Below are 18,879 nucleotides of genomic sequence, written 5' to 3' on the forward strand. Positions count from 1 at the left end.
TGCTTTCTAAGCAACATGATTTGCATTATGATGTGAGACTATAATAATAGTAACTATCTCATAAAATTCTGAAGAATAAAATACTGCAAGTAAAGAATGAGGAAGAGAGCCAGGTGTGGTGGCTCATGTCTGTAATCTCAGTACTTGGGAGGCTGAGGCAGGAGGAGCAAGGGTTGTGGAGGCTGGCCTTCCACAACTTAGTGACACCCTGTTTCTAAATAAAAGTAATATAATCAGGCTGGAGTATAGCTCAGAGCTAGAATGTCTCTGGGTTCAGAAAAAGAAAGAGAAATAAGAATTCTCTGGATCAAGGCAGAACAAAATATTTATGTAACTCCCTGCAATGATGAGGTATATAGTTTTTCATTACACAAAAATAAATTGTAAAAAAAAAAGGTAGCTTTACATGAGTAAATAAACATTCTTACTTCTTCATCAGTGATGGGTGATGAGATGGTACCTTTTCTCTCTGACTTTTCTTCTTTTCTATAAAAGTCTTTGTTGGACATCTTGAAAAGCTAAAATAAATATCAAAATTACATTATGTACCATTTACTACAATAAGAAGTACATTATAAATTATTGTTTCAGTTATATAAAGATTGACATTTTAGCCAGATACAGTGGCACATGTCTGTCACCCCAGTATTTGGGAGACTGAGACAGGAAGATCACAGGTTCATGACTAGCTTCAGCAACGTAAGTGAGACCCTGTTCCAAAATAAAACACAAAGGAGCCAGGCGTGGTGGCACATGCTTGTAAATCCCAGCATTTGGGAGGCAGACACTGGAGGATCGCAGATCAGCTACTTAGTGAGGCCTTCGTAACTCAGTGAGATGCTGTTTCAAAATAAAAAAAGGACTAAAAAAAATAGGGCTCAGGGTATAACTCGGAGGTAAAATGCCACTGGGTTCCATTCCCGGTACCGCAAAAGAAAATAAAAAAAATAAATAACATAAAAAGGGCTGGTGTTATAGCTCAGAGGTTGTATGCCCTCTGGGTTCAATTCCCAAAACTAAAAATAAAATTGTTTTACAAATGGTTACTATTTTCTAACCAGTTTTTAAATGACAAGATTCTGCTCCTCTCCACTTACATTCTCCTTCAGAAGGATCTGTTCTCCTTCAGCTGCATCTTATAACTTTTTTTTTTTGGTGGTGGTACTAGGAGTGGAACCCAGACCTATTTTATATTTTATTTGGAAACAGGGTCTCACTAAGTTGCTGAAAACCTAAGTAGCTGAGGCTGGCTTTGAACCCGTGCGATCCTCCTGACCCTCCTGTCTCAGTTTCCCAAGCGCAGGGATTACAAGCATGCGCCACCACGCCCGGCTCTAACGATTTTCAGAACTATGCCATGAGGCCGGGCGTGGTGGCGCATGCTTGTAATCTCCGAGCTTGGGAGGCTGAGACAGGAGGATGCACAGGTTCGAAGCCAGCCTCAGCTACTTAGTGAGGCTCTCAGCAACTTAGTGAGACCCTATTTCCAAATAAAATATAAAAAATAGGGCTGGGAGTATAGCCCAGAGGTAGAAAGCCTCTGGGTTCCACCCCCAGTACCACAATAAAAAAAAAAAAAAAAAAAAAAAAACCTATGCCAGGAGTCCTGGTTTCTCTCTTACACATCATCACCATCTTCAATTCCTGCAGGGCCACATTTTACCCCACCTACACCTCTGTCACAGGCAAACTGTATACATTTGTTGAGCCCCAGTTTCATTACATGTAAAACAGAGACTACTCATCCTACAGGGTTTTTGAGGGAGTCAAAATAAGCAGTGGACATAAAAAATACCTTGCATAGAGCGGTACATAGTAGGGTCTAAATAAATAAATACCTATGTGTTCTCTGTCTATGAAACCCAGAACTCTTTAAGAAGTGTGCTGTATTAAAACCCTGAGAGGTGCTCATAGATGCCTATTAACTGAGAGAACGTGTGAATTCTTCCTCAGAAGATCCACTCTCATTTGGAGCCGCTTTCAACCCTCCCCTATTCCAGTCCTCTGCCCACATCCATTCCAAGCTCACTCTTCCAGCCCTGCTCTACCAAGCCAACAATGTAAGCTGATGATTAAAAAAATTATATAAGACAGTCACTCCTTATGATTCTAAACAGTTCTGAGTTAGCACGCATCTCGCAGCATAGAGCGGCATCCCATGCTGGGTCCCAGTGCTCAGAGGCTGGAAACAGCACCAGCTCTGTTGGGGCAGGAAGACAGAAAAAGGATTCAGAAGCCCAAAAAAGAATTAATAGTTGGTAGTGACATATGTTGAGCGTGTGAATATAGCAAAGGCTAGAAACCAAGCAACTGCAATTACTCTTGGTCAATCGTGATCAGAGTAGGTGGAATTCTACAGAAGAATGTCAATTACACTGTGTTACGTGTGTGAGATGATATGGTTGTGGGGAAACTGTCCCGGGGAGCCCTGTTAGGGTCCCGGACACAATTTCCCTCAAACCACAACAAAACCCAAAAAACAGAAAAACCGCGGGTTCTTGTCCTGAGCTCGGACTCTTGCTGAAGATGTAAATAAGTTTATTAAAAAGATAGAAATACAGAAGATAGTTACATCTTTTTTTCCCCTTTGATTGAAATTCTTAAGAAAGAGAAGATAGTTACAGCCCCAAGCCATGGCATTGGGGGGGGGGTGTTCAAATGAATGCCCCACCCAAGACACAGAACTCTTGTTAACTCTGATGCAGTAAACATCCCCAGAAGCTCCTCCCCCAGCTAGGAGTGGCAAGGTGTCTCCTTTCATGAAGGTCGACCCCTCCTACCATTCTGGCTAGACTGTGTAGATCTGTCTTTTAGAGAGAGGAAGCCTAGAGCCTCTCTCCTATTGACTTGTTAATTACTTTTATCTAAGTCAAATTACATTGGAATAGTAGCCTGCTTTTTTTTTTTTTTTTTGGCAGAAACCAAGTCCTTTCACAGATTTTTGAAATATAATAATCATAGCTTTCTCAAATCTTCCTAGGCCATTCTCAATACTGGTACACACTGGAACTTAGAATGTTCTGATGACTCTGAAGAGAAGAAAATTCTAATATTAACAAAGATTAATTGTCTGAGATTCCTCTCTGGGACTTGGGAGGGAGAGACCTGAAATGAAGGACGTGGACAATTGCTCCTTTGGCAACTGACAATTTTATTCTCTAAAACTACATTTTTCATACCCTTTTCCAGTTAGGTTAAGTTGCATGTCCTCATGGGAAGAGTAAACACCAAAGTACAATGGGAGGTCGTAGGTAGAGGGCATGTGCCATAAATCACTAAGATACAATCATCAAAGGAAACTAACAAACCCCGGGGAGGGCAGAGGGACCTAGTAAAGGATTACTAAAAATGTGATTAAGTCAGCCCCCACTCTCACTGGGGGGCCTTAGAGGGCGAATTCCGAAGAGGACAGGAGTCACACCCAGAGTTTTGGAGAATTCTACCTTTTCGCAAAACCTCCTTAACTCCTTCGGAACCATTCCTTCCTCAGGCTTCATCCATGTCCTCCATCAATTAATAACTAACTATTCCTCACAGACTGACAGGCAGATTCTAAATTACCTCCCAGATTTTGTGCTATAAAGTAGCTTATAGCTGGGCATGGTGGTACACGGTTGTAATCCTAAAACAGGAGGATCAAGATTTGAAGACAGCCTCCACTACTTAGTGAGGCCCTCGGCACCTAAATGAGACCTTGTTTCAAAATAAAGAATAAATAATAGGCTGGGGGGTGTAGCTCACAGGTAGAATGCCCCTGGGTTCAATCCCCAGGACTGTATATATACAAAAAAAACTCAGACAGCTTACAATAGTTGAATTCACGGTTGACTTTCCAGATTACAGTAATAGTCTTTTCCCTTTCTTAAGAATTTCAATCCATGGGGAAAAAAGATGCACCAAAAAAAAAAGGAACTTCAGCCTGGCATGGTGGCACAATCCTGCAGTTCCACCTATTTGGAGTTAAGGCAAGAGGATGGCTTGAGCCCTGGAATTTGGGGGCAGACTACGGCAACAGAGAAGAAAAAAGAAATCCCATGAAACACACTGCTTAGAGGCAACTAACTGCTTATATGCTAACTTTTATATATACAATATGTAATGTACAATTTTACATTTTTACAATTTTAACTGATGCATGCTGGTTTACTACTGTTGCTTTGGACACCCTAACACTAAACCTCTTGCCCACAAGACAAAGAGACAAAGAATACTATCCACAATGGAAAAACATCTAGGTTTACTATGACAAATGCTTTATATTCGATTTAGTAAAAAAATTCTTACTCTGCAAATCAGAGCAAATTAAGGGGAGACTTCCTATGTGGGCCATTCTCCTAGATGGCTGCCAAGGATCCCTGTTGCTGGTACTCCCGTGTAGTCCCCTCCAAAGCAACAGAGCCGCCTTGTGTAACCAGTTGGTGGTCCTTGGCTAAGTCATACAAGACATTGTGGCTTCTGACTTGCTGTCTTGGACGGCTCACAGCCGGGAAAGTCCTAATGGCACTAAAGCAACTCATGGAAAGGCCCACTAGGGAAGGAGAGAGCCCTCTTGCCAATGATCAGAACCAACTGGCAGGCATGTGAGCCACCTCTGAAGCTGATCCTGTGCCCTGGCGAGTCTTCACATGACAGCAACCCTGGAGTACATCTCCATTCCAATGTCAAAGACTCAGAGGCAGATTCACCCAGAAAGCCATTTCCAAATTTCTGACCCACAGAAACTGTGACGCATTGTTTATTGTTGTTTAAATCACTAAATTTCGGGATCACTTACGTAGCAATCGATGAGTGAGTACAGTCGGTTAATATAATTCTTTAAAAAGATTCCTTCACGACTAGAAATTTTTACTGAAATTCTCATAGAATCCACAGGCTAAATTCCAATCTTCTGGTTTCCAGCTGGTTTTAAGTGATAAGGTTGACATACTGAATCAAGCTTTCAAATTAATCATCTAGTACTTAAAAGAAAGCAAGAGTAAGAATAAGCTCAGTGGTAGAGTACTTGCCTAGCACGCCAAGGTCTTGGGCTCAATCCCCAGCATGGAGGGAAGGAAGAACGGTGGGGGGTGGGGGGACTTGTCTAGAATTTTTTTAAAACAATGATAATTTGCCTGGTGAGTTTGCGCAGGCTTGTAATCCCGGTGCTTGGGAGGCGGAGACAGGAGGATGGCAGGTTTGAAGCCAGCCGCACCTGCTTAAGAGACCGTTTCCCCCCCCCAAAAAAAACCCATATATATATATATATATATATATATATATATATATATATATATATATATATATATATATTAGGTCTGGGAGTGTAGCCCGGATGTAGAAGGGTTTCCAGGAACCCCAGTACTACCAATAATAATAATAATAATGATTCTTGGGAGGTGCACTGATATAGTCAGCATTTCCATTAGTTATAATCAGTGTTATTATCTCATTTTTAATTACCTGCTAAGCACCAAGCAAAAGGGGGGTAAGTTAAAAGGACTTCAGAATTACAACTTGCAGAAGCTTCTGGAGATGTTTCCATTAATCTGTAGAAAGGTAAAACAGACATCTCCGGATATGCTTCCTAACCAGGAGAAAAGAAGTAGGGGACCAACTTTCAGTTAGCATTTCAGTGTGACAAATAATCATGCTCTCTTTCCTGAGTTCTGAAACAAATAAGAAACTGAGGAGTAGGTATGAAAAGTAAGCCAAGACAATAAGAGGCAGACAAGTCCGCGGGAGGAGACTTGGGCAGCAGATGCACGACACGCACACCTGGGGGAATGTGAACCGCACCAAGTGCCCCGAACCTCGACGTACTGAGTTCTGGCTATTAAAAGCCTAAAAATAAGTATATAAATAAATGAGGCGAAGCAGGGCAAAAACAATCCGTACGCATTGGACACCAAGGACCACACCGCAGCGCAGCTGAGCCAGCTAACCGTTGGAAAGCTCAAGCACAAACAGAAATAAAGGAAAACAGAGTTCGGGTCAACGCTGTGGGTGAGAGTGTGAAATGAAGCGCAGAACCCAACTACAAGTCACCGGGACCACCGGGCCAGCTACACAAACCCCTGGGAGCCACCAGAACCCTTACTGGGGCGAGGGGCAGCCCGGGGCGGCACCCCACAGGCCCCTGACCCGGGCCCACCCACGGGGTCCCGGGTCCCGCCGACGGCCCCACAGGGTACTCAGGGCGGGGGGGCCACGGGGCCCTGCCCAGCCCCAAGTCCCCTCACCCCCAGTCCCCTACCTAACAGCGCCGGCGGCGACTCGGAGGGCCCAGGCCACAGGATCGGCCCCCAGACCTACTGCCCCCTGGGGAAAATAGTTCGGCGCCCCGCCAAAGGGGTACGGAGCGAACGCTCCACCGCGTAGGTTTAGACCTGCGGTTACTTCCTCCCCGGGCCCCGCTCGGCCCCGCCCAGGCCGCGCAGTGCACGCTGGGAGCTGTAGTCTTTGCGCCTTCCGGCGGAGGCGGGGACGGAGACGCTCCCTGGAAACGGAACGCTCTCACCTGATTGGACGCCGCCCCCGGCACGCGCATGCGCAGTGTGTGGTGGCGCCGTAACGCCCCGGGGAAAGGGAAGCGGACGGGCGCTTACTTCGCTGCCTTTGGCTTTCTGCTTTTCTGCTGACAGGGTTTGGTCCCTGGTTCATCCTCTTTTTTGTCTGTTGAACGCATCCGCCCTCCCTATTCGCTCCCTTGCTTCCTGGGCCCTGTCCTGTGGGCTTTCGCGTCAGTGCGCTCTCTCCCCGCCGCCGCGAGCCCCTCCCGGTCCCCGGGCGGGCTTGGCACCGAGGCGGTAACTATGGAGGAGATGGCGGAGGAGGCGCTGCTGCCCCTGGAGGAGGAGGAGGTGGCCCAGGTCCGGATCCCGACCCCGGACTCGGCTCAGGTCCCGGCTCCGGCCCCAGCCCATGCCCTGGCCCCGTCCCTAGCCTCTGCCCCTGAGGAGGCTGAAAGCAGTAAGTGCAGGAGGCCCGACCCGTCTGCCGCAGAGAAGCGAGAAAGTGCGCCTTGCTGGGGAGCAGGGGAGGCCGTTCCCTGGGATGGTCGTTAGGGGAAAGGCAGGTTTAGGAAAATGGGGTAGAGGGCGAAAAAGAGGGGGATCGGCGTGGCGGATGGAGGTGAAACAGGCACAGAATGAAAGAAGTACGGCACCTCTAGCCCTCGAGGACCTCACGGCCGAGGCCGGGGTGCTGCAGGTCGATTAAAGAGGTTAAGGGCCTTTTCGTTAAAAAGAAATTTTTTGATACAAGATAGGAATTCCCACATAATTTGGTAGTTTCCCTCCCGGCCCCGTCTCCTGTGATTAACTTAAGCCCTTTCCAATGTGGCACGGTAACGGAGAGAGGGATGATAGATCCTAGCTGCCAAGACTTAGAAACTATTGCTGTCCGTTTTTCAGCCTCTGCAGAAACAAAGAAGTGGGCTTGTCTTGTTTTCTGTAGCAGCTTGCTTCCAAAAATAATTTGAAGCTAAAGAATTGTTTGGAGAAAAGTCTCCTAAATTATGGGTATCTTCTTCCACACGTAAATACCAATTGAGTTTTGTGCTCCAGCCCATCTGAAATCTACTGTTGAAAATTAATAACCCATATTATGCTGCTCAGAATATGCTTGTATGTTTTCTAACTGGTGGTTTATTGGATCATATTGGAATTTAAAGGACTCTGGACAATTTTAAATGCGAAGTCTAAAAAAGGCTTAGTTCTTCGAACAAATTATTTTGTGGTCCATAAAGTGACCCTTAGCCAGGCGTGGTGGTGCACGCTTGTAATCCCAGCATTTGGGAGGCTGAGACAGGAGGATCGCTACTTAGTGAGGCTCTCAGCAACTTAGTGAGACCCTGTTTCTAAATAAAATATAAAATAGACCAGGGAGTATCCCGGGGGTAGAAAGCCCCTGGGTTCCATCCCACTATCATAAAAAATAATAATAAAGTGACCCTTATGCTTTCTGAGTTATCACTTAAAATATCTTTAATTCATTTTTACTACTTCTGGGCCAGTTTTGTGGTTAATGTTTACAAAACTTTTTTTTTTTTTTTTTTTGGTGGTACTGGGGGTAGAACCCAGAGGCTTTCTACCTCCGGGCTATACTCCCAGACCTACTTTCTATATTTTATTTGGAAACAGGGTCTCACTAAGTTGCTGAGAGCCTCACTAAGTAGCTGAGGCTGGCTTCGAACCTGTGCGATCCTCCTGTCTCAGCCTCCCAAGTGCTGGGATTACAAGCGTGCATCTCCACGCCCGGCTTACAAAACACTTTGATAGTCATAGTCTAATAAAATGATTTGCAGTTTTAAAACAAATAGCTGTCAGAGTAGAATCACAAATAGGGCTGACTGTAGGAAAGATAAAGTCAGCATGCCTGAGGTAGGCTCCTCATTATGTACGATCAGAGATGGTAGGTGTAAAATAAGGCCAGTTACATCCTCAACTACAACGGTCTCAGGCGGGCATGGGTGTTACACACTCCTGAGTGAATGGCCTCATCCCTCACTCCCACATTGAGGTGTTTAAGTCAGTCAGAGGTGGTTCAACAACTTTAGGGAAGGCATGCTTTCTCTACGTCTTCACCATCAATGCATTAAACATAGTATTTGCTTACGTGTTTCAAAATTCACAAGTATATAATTTGAAGAATGTGTATTGTTTGAGAAACCTGAAAATATGTTAGTAGGACAAATATGTAATGATTGAGAAATCTGAAGTGCATAGAACTAAAATACATACTAATCTCAGGTTTTTATAAAATCATTTTTAGATGGTTTGGATAGTCCTTTGAAGTCAGTCATAACTAGACAAGATGAAGATGATGTTTCCGAAATAGAGTTGAAAATTGAGGAAAAAGTAACAGAAGAAGTTGTAAAAGAACCTCCTAACATCTTGGACTCACCTAACTTAACAAGAGGTTTGCCTATTGACTTCTGGATTGTTGTATAATGTGTGTTGCAAGAAGCAAGTTGAGTGATTCAAATAAGATTTTTGTTATCTATCATTATGAATCAGAAATTGATCTCAGAGATGTTTATGGACATATTATGTATTTTATTTTATTTTTTGGTACTAGATATTAAACCTAGGAATGTTCTGCTGCTGAGCTATACACCCCAGTCCTGTTTTGTTTTATTTTATTATTTCATTTCATTCCCTGAAATAAAATATTTTTGAAGCAGGTTCTAAGTTTTTGAGGACCTTGCTGAGGCTGACCTCAAACCTGTGATCTTCCTGTCTCAAATACTGGGATTACAGTCATGCTACGCCATGCCTGGCACATTTTGTGAATTTTTAGATCTTTGACTTTTTTAATAGTGGACCACAGGATTTTCAATTTTCTTAACAAGCTCCATTCCCTTATATTTTGTAGTATTTAGCAGAAAAATTCCAATAGGCACATTTTTTTTTTTTTAAGTACTAGGGATTGAACCCAGGGGCATACTCCCTCTAAGCTGTCCCCCCAGCTCTATTTTTTATTCTTTATTTTGAAACAGGGTCTCACTAAGTTGCGGAGGGCCTCACTAAGTAGCTGAGGCTGACTGTGGACCTTCGATGCTTCTGTCTCAGCCTCCCAAGTACTGGGATTACAAGCGTGCGCCACCACGCTCAGCTTCAATCAGCACAGTTGTACGTAACGTTATATATCTTATTTCCTATGCACAGGTCTTTGAACTATGAAGCCAAAAGCCATTATGGTTCCATGGCTGGGTTGTATACATGAATTCATTTCTTGACTATTAATGTCTGACCAGCAATTAAAAGGTTTTGATCAAACAGGAAAAAAATTTGCCTATTTATGGGAATTATATCTCATAAGTCACTTGGACAGTACCTGATATAAAAAGTTAATAATGTTTGTTGTTCTTGCCCATTTAAGTATAAGGTGAAGCTGGCATGGTGGGACGCACTTGTAATCCCAGGATTTGGGAGGCTGACAGGAGAATTGCAGGTTTGCAGCAAGCCTCAGCAATTTTGTGAAGCCCTTCACAACATAGTGAGACCCTGTTTCAAAATACAAAAGTAAAATAGGTCTTGGGGTCGGGGGCGTGTAGCTCAGAGGTAGAATGCCCCGGGGTTCAATCCACAGCACTACAGAAAATAAAAGTTGGGAAATCATTTTTTTTTTTTTTGGTGGTACTGGGGTTCCTGGAAGCCCTTCTACCTCCGGGCTACACTCCCAGACCTATTTTTGCATTTTTATTTGGAAACAGGGTCTCCTAAGCCAGCGCGCGGGGCTGGCTTCGAACCTGCGCGATCCTCCTGTCTCTGCCTCCCAAGCGCGGGGATTACAAGCATGCGCCACCACGCCCGGCAAGATGGTTTTGTTTTGTTGTTTTGGCAGTGCTGGGAATTGAATCCAGGACCTCATGCATGCTAGACAAGTGTTCTAACACTGAGCTATATCCCCAGACCACATTTTTATTTATTTATTTATTTATTTTATTTATTTATTTATTTATTTATTTATTTATTTATTTATTTTGGTGGTACTGGGGTTCCTGGAAGCCCTTCTACCTCCGGGCTACACTCCCAGACCTATTTTTATATTTTTATTTAGAAACAGGGTCTCCTAAGCCAGCGCGCGCGGCTGGCTTCGAACCTGCGCGATCCTCCTGTCTCCGCCTCCTAAGCGCGGGGATTACAAGCGTGCGCCACCACACCCGGCGGGAAATCATTTTTAACAAATATCAACGGGAATGTCTGAGAGTCTTGAAACAGATTCCAGGACTGTTGATGCAGTATAGGACTGCACCATTTCTAATGGGTGGTTTGTTTGTTTCTTTGTTTCTTTGTTTTTGTGGGTCTGGGGATGGAACCCAGGGGCATTTGACCTCCGAGTTACACCCTCTGCCCAATTTTTATTCTTTATTTTGAAACCGGGTCTCACTGAGTTGCAGAGGGCCTCACTAAGTAGCTGAGGCTGTCCGCGAACCGCGATCCTCCGGTCTCAGCCTCCAAAATGCTGAGATTACCAGCGTGCGCCACCATGCCTGGCTCTAATGGTTTTAAAAATTATTTAACAGACTTTAGTGCATACTACAAATAAGAACAAATTATACAGATGAGCAGGGTATGGTGATGCACACCTGCAGTCCATTACCCTGGAGGCTGAGGCAAGAGCGTGGTAAATTTGAGGCCAATCTGGGCTGGCTAGTGAGGCTTATCACAAAACTTAAAAGGACTCAGATTGTAGTTCAGCACTAGAGTGCTTGCCTACCATGCATGTGTGAGGCCCTGGGTTCAGTCGCTAGCAACACATAAAAAAAAAGCCTTTTTAAAAATATACAGATAGTTGGGTATGGTGGTACATGCCTGTAATTCTAGTACTTGGGAGGCTGAGACAGGAAAATCTCAGGTTCCTTTAGCAAGTAATGAGAATCTCATCAACCTAACAAGACTCTGTTTAAAAAAAAAAAAAATAGGGCTAGGAGTGTATTTTGGAGATAGAATGCCTTTGAGTTCAATCCCCAGTACCAAAAATAAACAGTACAGATGAGTGAAAAAATGAACTCACAAGTGAAGATTAGAAAAGAATAGTCAGGAAAGTCCCAGTGTTGAGAATTAAATTTTAAAGTTTTAAATAGCTTAACATAATGAATATTGATGTTCTTGCCCTAAGGTTTATTCCATTATCTCATATTTCTTTTGGAATCTTATCATTTGTCACATTGTGGTCTTAAATATTCAGGCTCCTGCTTTGTAAGTTCCTTTTCTTTGAGATGCACATATATATTCAGGTCTCTCCAAAGTCCTTGAAAAAATAATTGCATTGATTTTCTGTATTTTCTTTCCTTCTAATATTATTTCTACTCCCAAGCAACACTCACTGAACCTTCTTTTTTTTTTTTTTTGCGGTACTGGGGTTCCTGGAAACCCTTCTACCTCCAGGCTACACTCCCAGACACCTATTTTTTTTTTATGTTTTTATTTGGAAACGGTCTCTTAAGCCAGTGCGGCTGGCTTAGAACCTGCACGATCTTCCTGTCTCCGCCTCCCAAGCACAGGGATTACAAGCATGTGCCACCATAGCCACCATACCCAGCCCAAACCTTCATTTTAAGGTCACCACTTACCACAAGATAAATCCAGTTGTCATTAGTACAGATTCAAATACAACTCTTTTTTTTCTCTTTTACAGATTTTTCTCCTTTATTTTATCTTGTCCTGATTCTCTTTACTATATATTCTTTCTGAATCTACCTTATGATTCTTTTTACCTAAGTTTTTTATAAATACCTATATTCCTACATAACCTCACTTACAGATTAAATCCATTTATATTAGCCAGTAATGGGTTTAACAACTTAGAGGAATACTTCCCTAATCAAGAAAATGTTAAACAAGCCAGGTTCAGTGGCTCACACCTATAATCCCAGCGACTGGGGAGGAGGCCAGGCAGGAGTATAGTTCAAGGCCTTCCTGGACAACTTAGCAAGAGCTTGTCTCAAATCCATCAATCAAAACTATGTTAGACATGTCTTGGAAAGACTTATTCATGTGTTCCAAAATTTGCAAACACTTAATTTGAAAGGTATATAATGTTTAAGAAACTTGAAAATGAATAACTGGGATAAACATATAGTGAACAAGAAAGCTGAAGTTCACTAGAACTAAAATATATATTTTGTAAAAATAATCTTAGAAGCCAAGCATGGTGGTACACACTTGTAATTCCAGCATTTGGGAGGCTGAGACAGGAGGATCCATGTTCTCGGACAGCCTCAGCTACTTAGTGAGGCCTCTTGAAAAACTCCATGAGACCCTGTTTCAAAATAAAGAATAAAAATTGGGCTGGGGGTGTAGCTCGGAGGTAGAATGCCCCTGGGTTCCATCCCCAGTACCAGGAAAAAAATTAAAAACAAAAAAAAAAACTAATTTTAGAAAGTCCAGTTAGCCATTTGAAGTCAGCCATAACTAGGTAAGACCTGGGTTTGGCTTTTTCCTTCTCTTTTTCACATTTTTTTCCTTAGGTGTTTTGTTTTGTGGTACTAGGGGTGGAACCCAGGGGCTTTCTACGTCCGGGCTATATTCCCAGCCATATTTTATATTTTATTTGGAAACAGGGTCTCACTAAGTTGCTGAGAGCCTCAGTAAGTAGCTGAGGCTGGCTTCGAACCTGCGCGATCCTTTTGTCTCAGACTCCCAAGCGCGGGGATTACAAGCATGTGCCACCACACCTGGCATTCCTTAGATTTTTTACTCTCGTACTTTCACATAATACACATATTTCTGATTTGATTTATATCTCCAAAATCTCCCCTGTGCTCCAAAAGCAAATTTTATTTTATTTTTTTTGTTGTTTTGTTTTTGCGGGTCTAGGGATGTAACCCAGGGTCGTTCAACCTCTGAGCTATACCCCCTACCCTATTTTTTATTCTTTATTTTGAAACAGGGTCTCACTGAGTTGCAGAGGGCCTCATTACGTAGCTGAGGCTGTCCGCGAACCTCATCCTCTTGTCTCAGCCTCCCGAATGCTGGGATTACAAGCGTGCGCCACCACGCCCGGCTCAAAAGCAAAATTTTTTTTTTTTTTTATTGGTGCACTGTATTCATACATCATAGTGGGATACAAACTTTTGTAGACATACATGCACACATCGCCCAGTCAGCCCCCACCCGATCCCCACCCCATTCTCTCCCCATCCCTTTCTCCCATGCTTGGCTTAGTGGTTGACATCTAGTATTATAGCAATTTATCCAAAATTAAAAATGATAATCTCACATAACAGTTTCATTTGTCTGATACCAAGCTTTTGATGACTTAAAGATAACATTTCAATATTTCTTTTTACTTTCTTTCTTACCAGAGAATATTTTTTTTCTATTTTTTTAGGTGAAACTATCATATATTTATATATTTATTTTTCAGAAAAAAAATCTATCCTAATATGGAATATGGACTCTAGATACCCAAAACGATCTTGAAAAAGAACAAAGCTAGAAGATATATATTTTTTAATTTCAAACCATATAAAGCTACAATAATTGAAACAGTGTAGTACTATTCTAAAGGCAGATATATAAACCATTGGAGTTAAATAAAAGCCTAGAGCTAAATTCTTCCCTATATTGTCAAGTTATTTTTGACAAGGTTTCCACGAACATTTGGTGGTAGAAATAATAATATTTTAAATATTGTTGAAACATAATAATTACATGGAAAAGAATAAAGTTGGACCCTTACCTAATCCCATATACAAATATTAACTCAAAATAGATAAAAGACCTAAATATAAATCTTAAGACTATAAACTTTTAGGAGAAAATCTGGGTCATAAAACCTCACACTGAAATTGGCAGTGATTTCTTGGATATGATTTCAATGGCACAGGCAACAGAAGAGTATACAAACTCCCTAAAAAATAAAAAAAATATATTGTATATCCAAAGACAGTGTAAACAGAGTTAAAAGTTACTAATAGAATGGGATAAAATATTTCCAAATGCTATATCTGAAGGTATATTAATATTCCAACTAGAAATTCTAAAAATGAACAACAATAAAGGCAAACAATACAATTTAGAGATAGGTAAAAGACTAACATAAGTAATGAATCTCCACAGATAACCAATCTTAGTTGACTGTTGGATGGAAACTCTTGTTTCTCTGGTTCTGGTGTGTGTTACCCATTTCTTCTTTGTAGTTAATCTCTTTGAGTATTTTCTCTAGTGCTGGTTTTGAAGACAAAAATTCCTTCAGTTTCTGTTTGTCATGGAAGCTTCTTATTTCTCCATCTAATTTGATAGAAAGTTTTGCTGGGTAGGAAATTTTTGGCTGGAAGTTGTTTTCTTTCAGAGTTTGGAATATGTTACTCCAAGCCCTTCTGGCTCTCATGACTTGGTTTGGGAAGTCTGGAGTGATTCTAATTGGCTTGCCTCTGAATGTCATTTGACCCTTTGTTTTTGTTGCCTTTAAGATTCTCTGCTTGGCTTCCACATTGGTCATTTTGACAATTATGTGGCGTGGGGATCCTCTTCTCCGATCCTGTCTAAAGGGAGTTCTATAAGTTTCCTGGACCTGCGTATCGACCTCTTGCTCTATGTTTGGAAAATTTTCTGCTATTACTTCCTTGAAGAGATTGTTGATCCCTTTGGTTTCACTTTCTTTTCCCTCCTCTATTCCAATTATTCTTAGGTTAGCTCTCTTAAAATGGGCCCATATTTCTTCAATATCAGATTCCTGCTGTCGGATATTTTTTCCTAGATTAGAAACTATGCGTTCATTTTTGGAGTGATCATCTTCTAAGAGCGAGATTCTGTTCTCCATGTGGTCTAATCGGTTGTTTGTGCTTTGAATTGAGGCCTTTACTTCATTAATTGCATCCTTTATCTCTTTTTGGCTCTCTCTGAGTTCTTTTCAAAGCACCTCTATTATTTCTACAGTTATTTTCCTGATTTGATCTTCTAGAAATCTCTGATTTTCTGTTTTATCGGGTTCTGATGTTGTGGGGTTGTGGGCATTCATTGCTCCAGTATTATTCCTCTTTCCCATGATTTCGGAAGTTTGTGCCTTCTCTGGGTTCTTCCCTTGGGTCACTATGACTTCACTTAAGGTGTTCTGGATCTCGAGTCAGTAGTATCTCAGACCCCACTACTCCTTTACTGGGTTGTATCACAGAGTCTCCGACCCAGAGAGTCGATAGAGGCTGCTTTAGACTGTTGGGGGTGCCAGGTTGCACGTTCTCCTATGGTGTGATATCTCTGCCACCGCCCCTCCCCCACTGGGTCAGTCCCAAGGAGTACAGTACTGGGATTTCTCCTCTGTGGCCCGCAATTTGACTCACTGTTCTTGAGTACACAGATGTAGCTGTACTGGACTCGGTGAATTCTCTGCTGCTGCCGCCGGTGGCAATATGGCGCTGCTGCCACGCCCTTGGCCGTGAGGCTGGTGTATTTCTTCTTGGTTTTGATTTCCACTCTGAATCCCTGCGGCGTGTGCTGAGCTCAGCCACTTGAAGCTTTAGATTTTACCTGCAGCAAGAAATCCCGCCTGGCTGTTCCGCAGCGGCTCACCTCGGCTTGCTGTAGCCATCTGGTGAATTTGCCGCTGCCGCCAGCAGTATGGCGCTGCTGCCGCGTCCTCGGGCGTGAGGCCGGTTATCTCCTCTGTGGCTCTGAGCTTTGTTCTCAGTCCGCTTTCTCTCTGGAGCCTGGTGATTTTTTTGTTTCTCTGGTGATGTTGTTTTCTGGCTATGAAAGGCGCTGATTTTGTGGTAATGGAGATTGGTTGTTAGCGGGGCTCTTAAGCCCCGCTTTTCTCGGTCGCCATCTTCCTGGAAGTCCAAAAAGCAAATTTTCAACTGCTTCCTAGGCAGCATTATCTCTACCAGTAGTGTCTATAGCACACCATGTCGAAAACTAATTTTCTTTTCCCCTTCTTCCTTTCTGTCCATAGTTTTCCTTTTCTTTCGTAGATTATTGGCACCATTGTTCTCAACCATATAAACTCAAAATCTTAGTCATCTTTATTTTACCCTTTACCCTTACTTCTCACATCCCAAGTTTTATTGCTTCTTTTTTACCTTCTATTCTGTACCTTTCTTATTCCTCTTCTATTATTGATCCTTTTATTATTGATCCTCATAACTACCACTAGAAATGCCCTCCTGAAACATATTTAAATCATTTTCTTCCTCAAAACCTAACATGAAGAACAAAGTCCAAACTTATGCCTACCATGTTCTATACTGTATTTTTGGCTACATATTTTTCTACACATTCTTTTCTTCAAAAATTCCATTCTAGCCAAGGATGGGGTAGGGTTTGCTCTGTGTTTTATACCACATGCTTTTTGTTCACAAGGTTGCTTCGATCTCTATAGCTAATCATCAGATCTCAAGTTGAAATTCTCTGTGTGTATGTGTGTGTGTATATAGGTGTGCACACGTATATAGGAATTAAACCTAGAGATACTTAACCAATAACTATGTCATCAGACCTTTTTATTTTGAGACAGAGTGTCCCTGAATTACCCATGCTGGCCTCAAACTTGGGATCCTCTGGATTAACTGAGAAACAAAGCATGTTAATTGATGTTGTATTTATACCTTATATATCAGTCCAATGCCACTTCTTCAGTAAAAACATATATTAATTTCTAACTTGTAATACATGGTAGAAAAAAATAAATAGGATGGAGACTGTAATATGATGCAGGCATGTGGAAGAATAAGTATTTCTGACAAGTGACTACATCTTTACTAAAGGAAGTGGCTTATATTTTTTCAGTACTTTGTACAGAGTAGAATCTGGGGGGGGGGGGGGTATGCTGGAGGTAGAGCCCAGGGGCTTTCTACCTCCAGGCTACACAGAGTAGAAACTTGTTGTAGAATTATATTGACTAATTAGATAACATGTTATACTAGCTATAAACTTACATAATGGAGTTTTTCCCAACTTTTTGCATTCTGAAGCACATTTGTCATTTTGGAAACTGAATTGTGATGATATTCCCATCTAGGTACTAAGACACTAGACTATAGGAAATAAGAGCGAGCTGGGCCTGGTGACGTACCCTTGTAATCCCAGTATGTAAGCAGCTGAGACTGGAGGATCACAGGTTCAAGGACAGCCTCAGCAAGTAGTGAGACTCTCAGCAACCTAGTGAGACCCTGTTTTAAAATAAAAATATGATTGGGCTAGGGGTGGAGCTCAGAGGTAGAATGCCTCTGGGTTTAATTCTCAGTAATAAAAAATAAAAATAAAAGTGTACATTTATATGTGACAGTGATCAAATAAAAGCTAGAAAATTAATTTTAACACAATTTTGTAATTCTTAAAATTTCCTTTCAGAGAGACACATCTCAATTCAAAGGCAGCTGGCTGATCTAGAGAAGCTGGCTTTTGTAACTGAAGGAGATCTTGACTCTGCCAATTCACTGAACTCAGATAACCAAGATGCAGGTATTTCACTGTTTTGGTCATTCCCTCACCTCTTAATTTCTAATTGGTTGTCATTCTTTAGCTGATAAAAACAGTTTTCTAAGAAGAGACTTGTTTATTCATATTGAGTTGAAACAGTAGTAAAAAACACTTTTTTCAGGAAATCGATAGCCTTCTCTATGCAAAGGTGCTGTGAAATAAATTATAACTCCTCAAGGAAATTATAGTCTCATGGACATACAAGGACTATGTATTCTATAAGTTAGGAATTATATTATCTACAAGTAACAGATTGCCAAAACAGCACTTTTATGGAGGTTAAAACTCTTAATGCAAAAGAAGTCCCAAGGCAGACAACTTAGAGCCTGTATAAGAGTTATATAGTGATGTCAGCAACTCGCACTTTTTTTTCTGCTCTGTTATCCTTGGTGCTTGGTTTTCATCAAAATTTAATTATGGTTTTTTGAAATAGGCAGTATATAGAAAAAAAACAAATTATACCTATTCTTGTTGCTATATGTGAAAGTAAAATTTCTATTTAGGTGACCTGTAATCTTTTCAGAAATATGTTAGTAAAGAAAGAAGAGCTTGCTGGGTGTGGTGGCACACGCTTGTAATCCCCGCGCTTAGGAGGCAGAGACAGGAGGATCGCGCTGGTTCAGAGCCAGCCTCGCTGGCATAAGAGACCCCGTTTCCAATTAAAAAAAAAAAAAAATTATATATATATATATATATATATATATATATGTCTGGGAGTGTAGCCAAGACGTAGAAGGGCTTCTAGGAACCCCAGTACCACCAAAAAAAAAAAAAAAAAGAAAGAAAGAAAGAAAGAAAGAAAGAAAGAGCGAGCTTATAAATTCAGTAATAAAGTGAAATTCAGTATGCAGTAGTTTTTTGGTTTTTGATTTTTTTATTTTTTTGTTTTTGTTTTTGTGGGTCTGGGGATGGAACCCAGGGGTTTCGACCTCCGAGCTACACTCCCTGCCCTATTTTTTATTCTTTGTTTTGA

At 41.7% G+C, this 18,879-nt stretch overlaps 2 protein-coding genes across 2 annotated transcripts in view; one reads left to right on the plus strand and one right to left on the minus strand.

Moving 5' to 3' along the window:
* Positions 1 to 509, minus strand: part of SWT1 (SWT1 RNA endoribonuclease homolog) — a gene marked incomplete at both ends in the record, with an annotated part of 80,364 nt that extends 79,855 nt beyond the window's left edge. The window contains one exon of the mRNA XM_080698751.1: positions 429 to 509. Coding sequence (XP_080554877.1) covers positions 429 to 509 — 81 coding nt within the window. The remainder of the gene's footprint in view (positions 1 to 428) is intronic.
* Positions 510 to 6,791: 6,282 nt separating this feature from the next.
* TRMT1L (tRNA methyltransferase 1L) overlaps positions 6,792 to 18,879 on the plus strand; it is a gene marked incomplete at both ends in the record, with an annotated part of 38,903 nt that continues 26,815 nt past the window's right edge. Inside the window, 3 exons of the mRNA XM_080699478.1 lie at positions 6,792 to 6,948; positions 8,752 to 8,898; positions 17,778 to 17,888. Of these exons, the coding sequence (XP_080555604.1) occupies positions 6,792 to 6,948; positions 8,752 to 8,898; positions 17,778 to 17,888 (415 nt within the window). The remainder of the gene's footprint in view (positions 6,949 to 8,751; positions 8,899 to 17,777; positions 17,889 to 18,879) is intronic.

This window comes from Muscardinus avellanarius (assembly GCF_963383645.1).
Source record: "Muscardinus avellanarius genome assembly, chromosome: 7".
In the NCBI taxonomy this organism is placed as follows: domain Eukaryota; kingdom Metazoa; phylum Chordata; class Mammalia; order Rodentia; family Gliridae; genus Muscardinus; species Muscardinus avellanarius.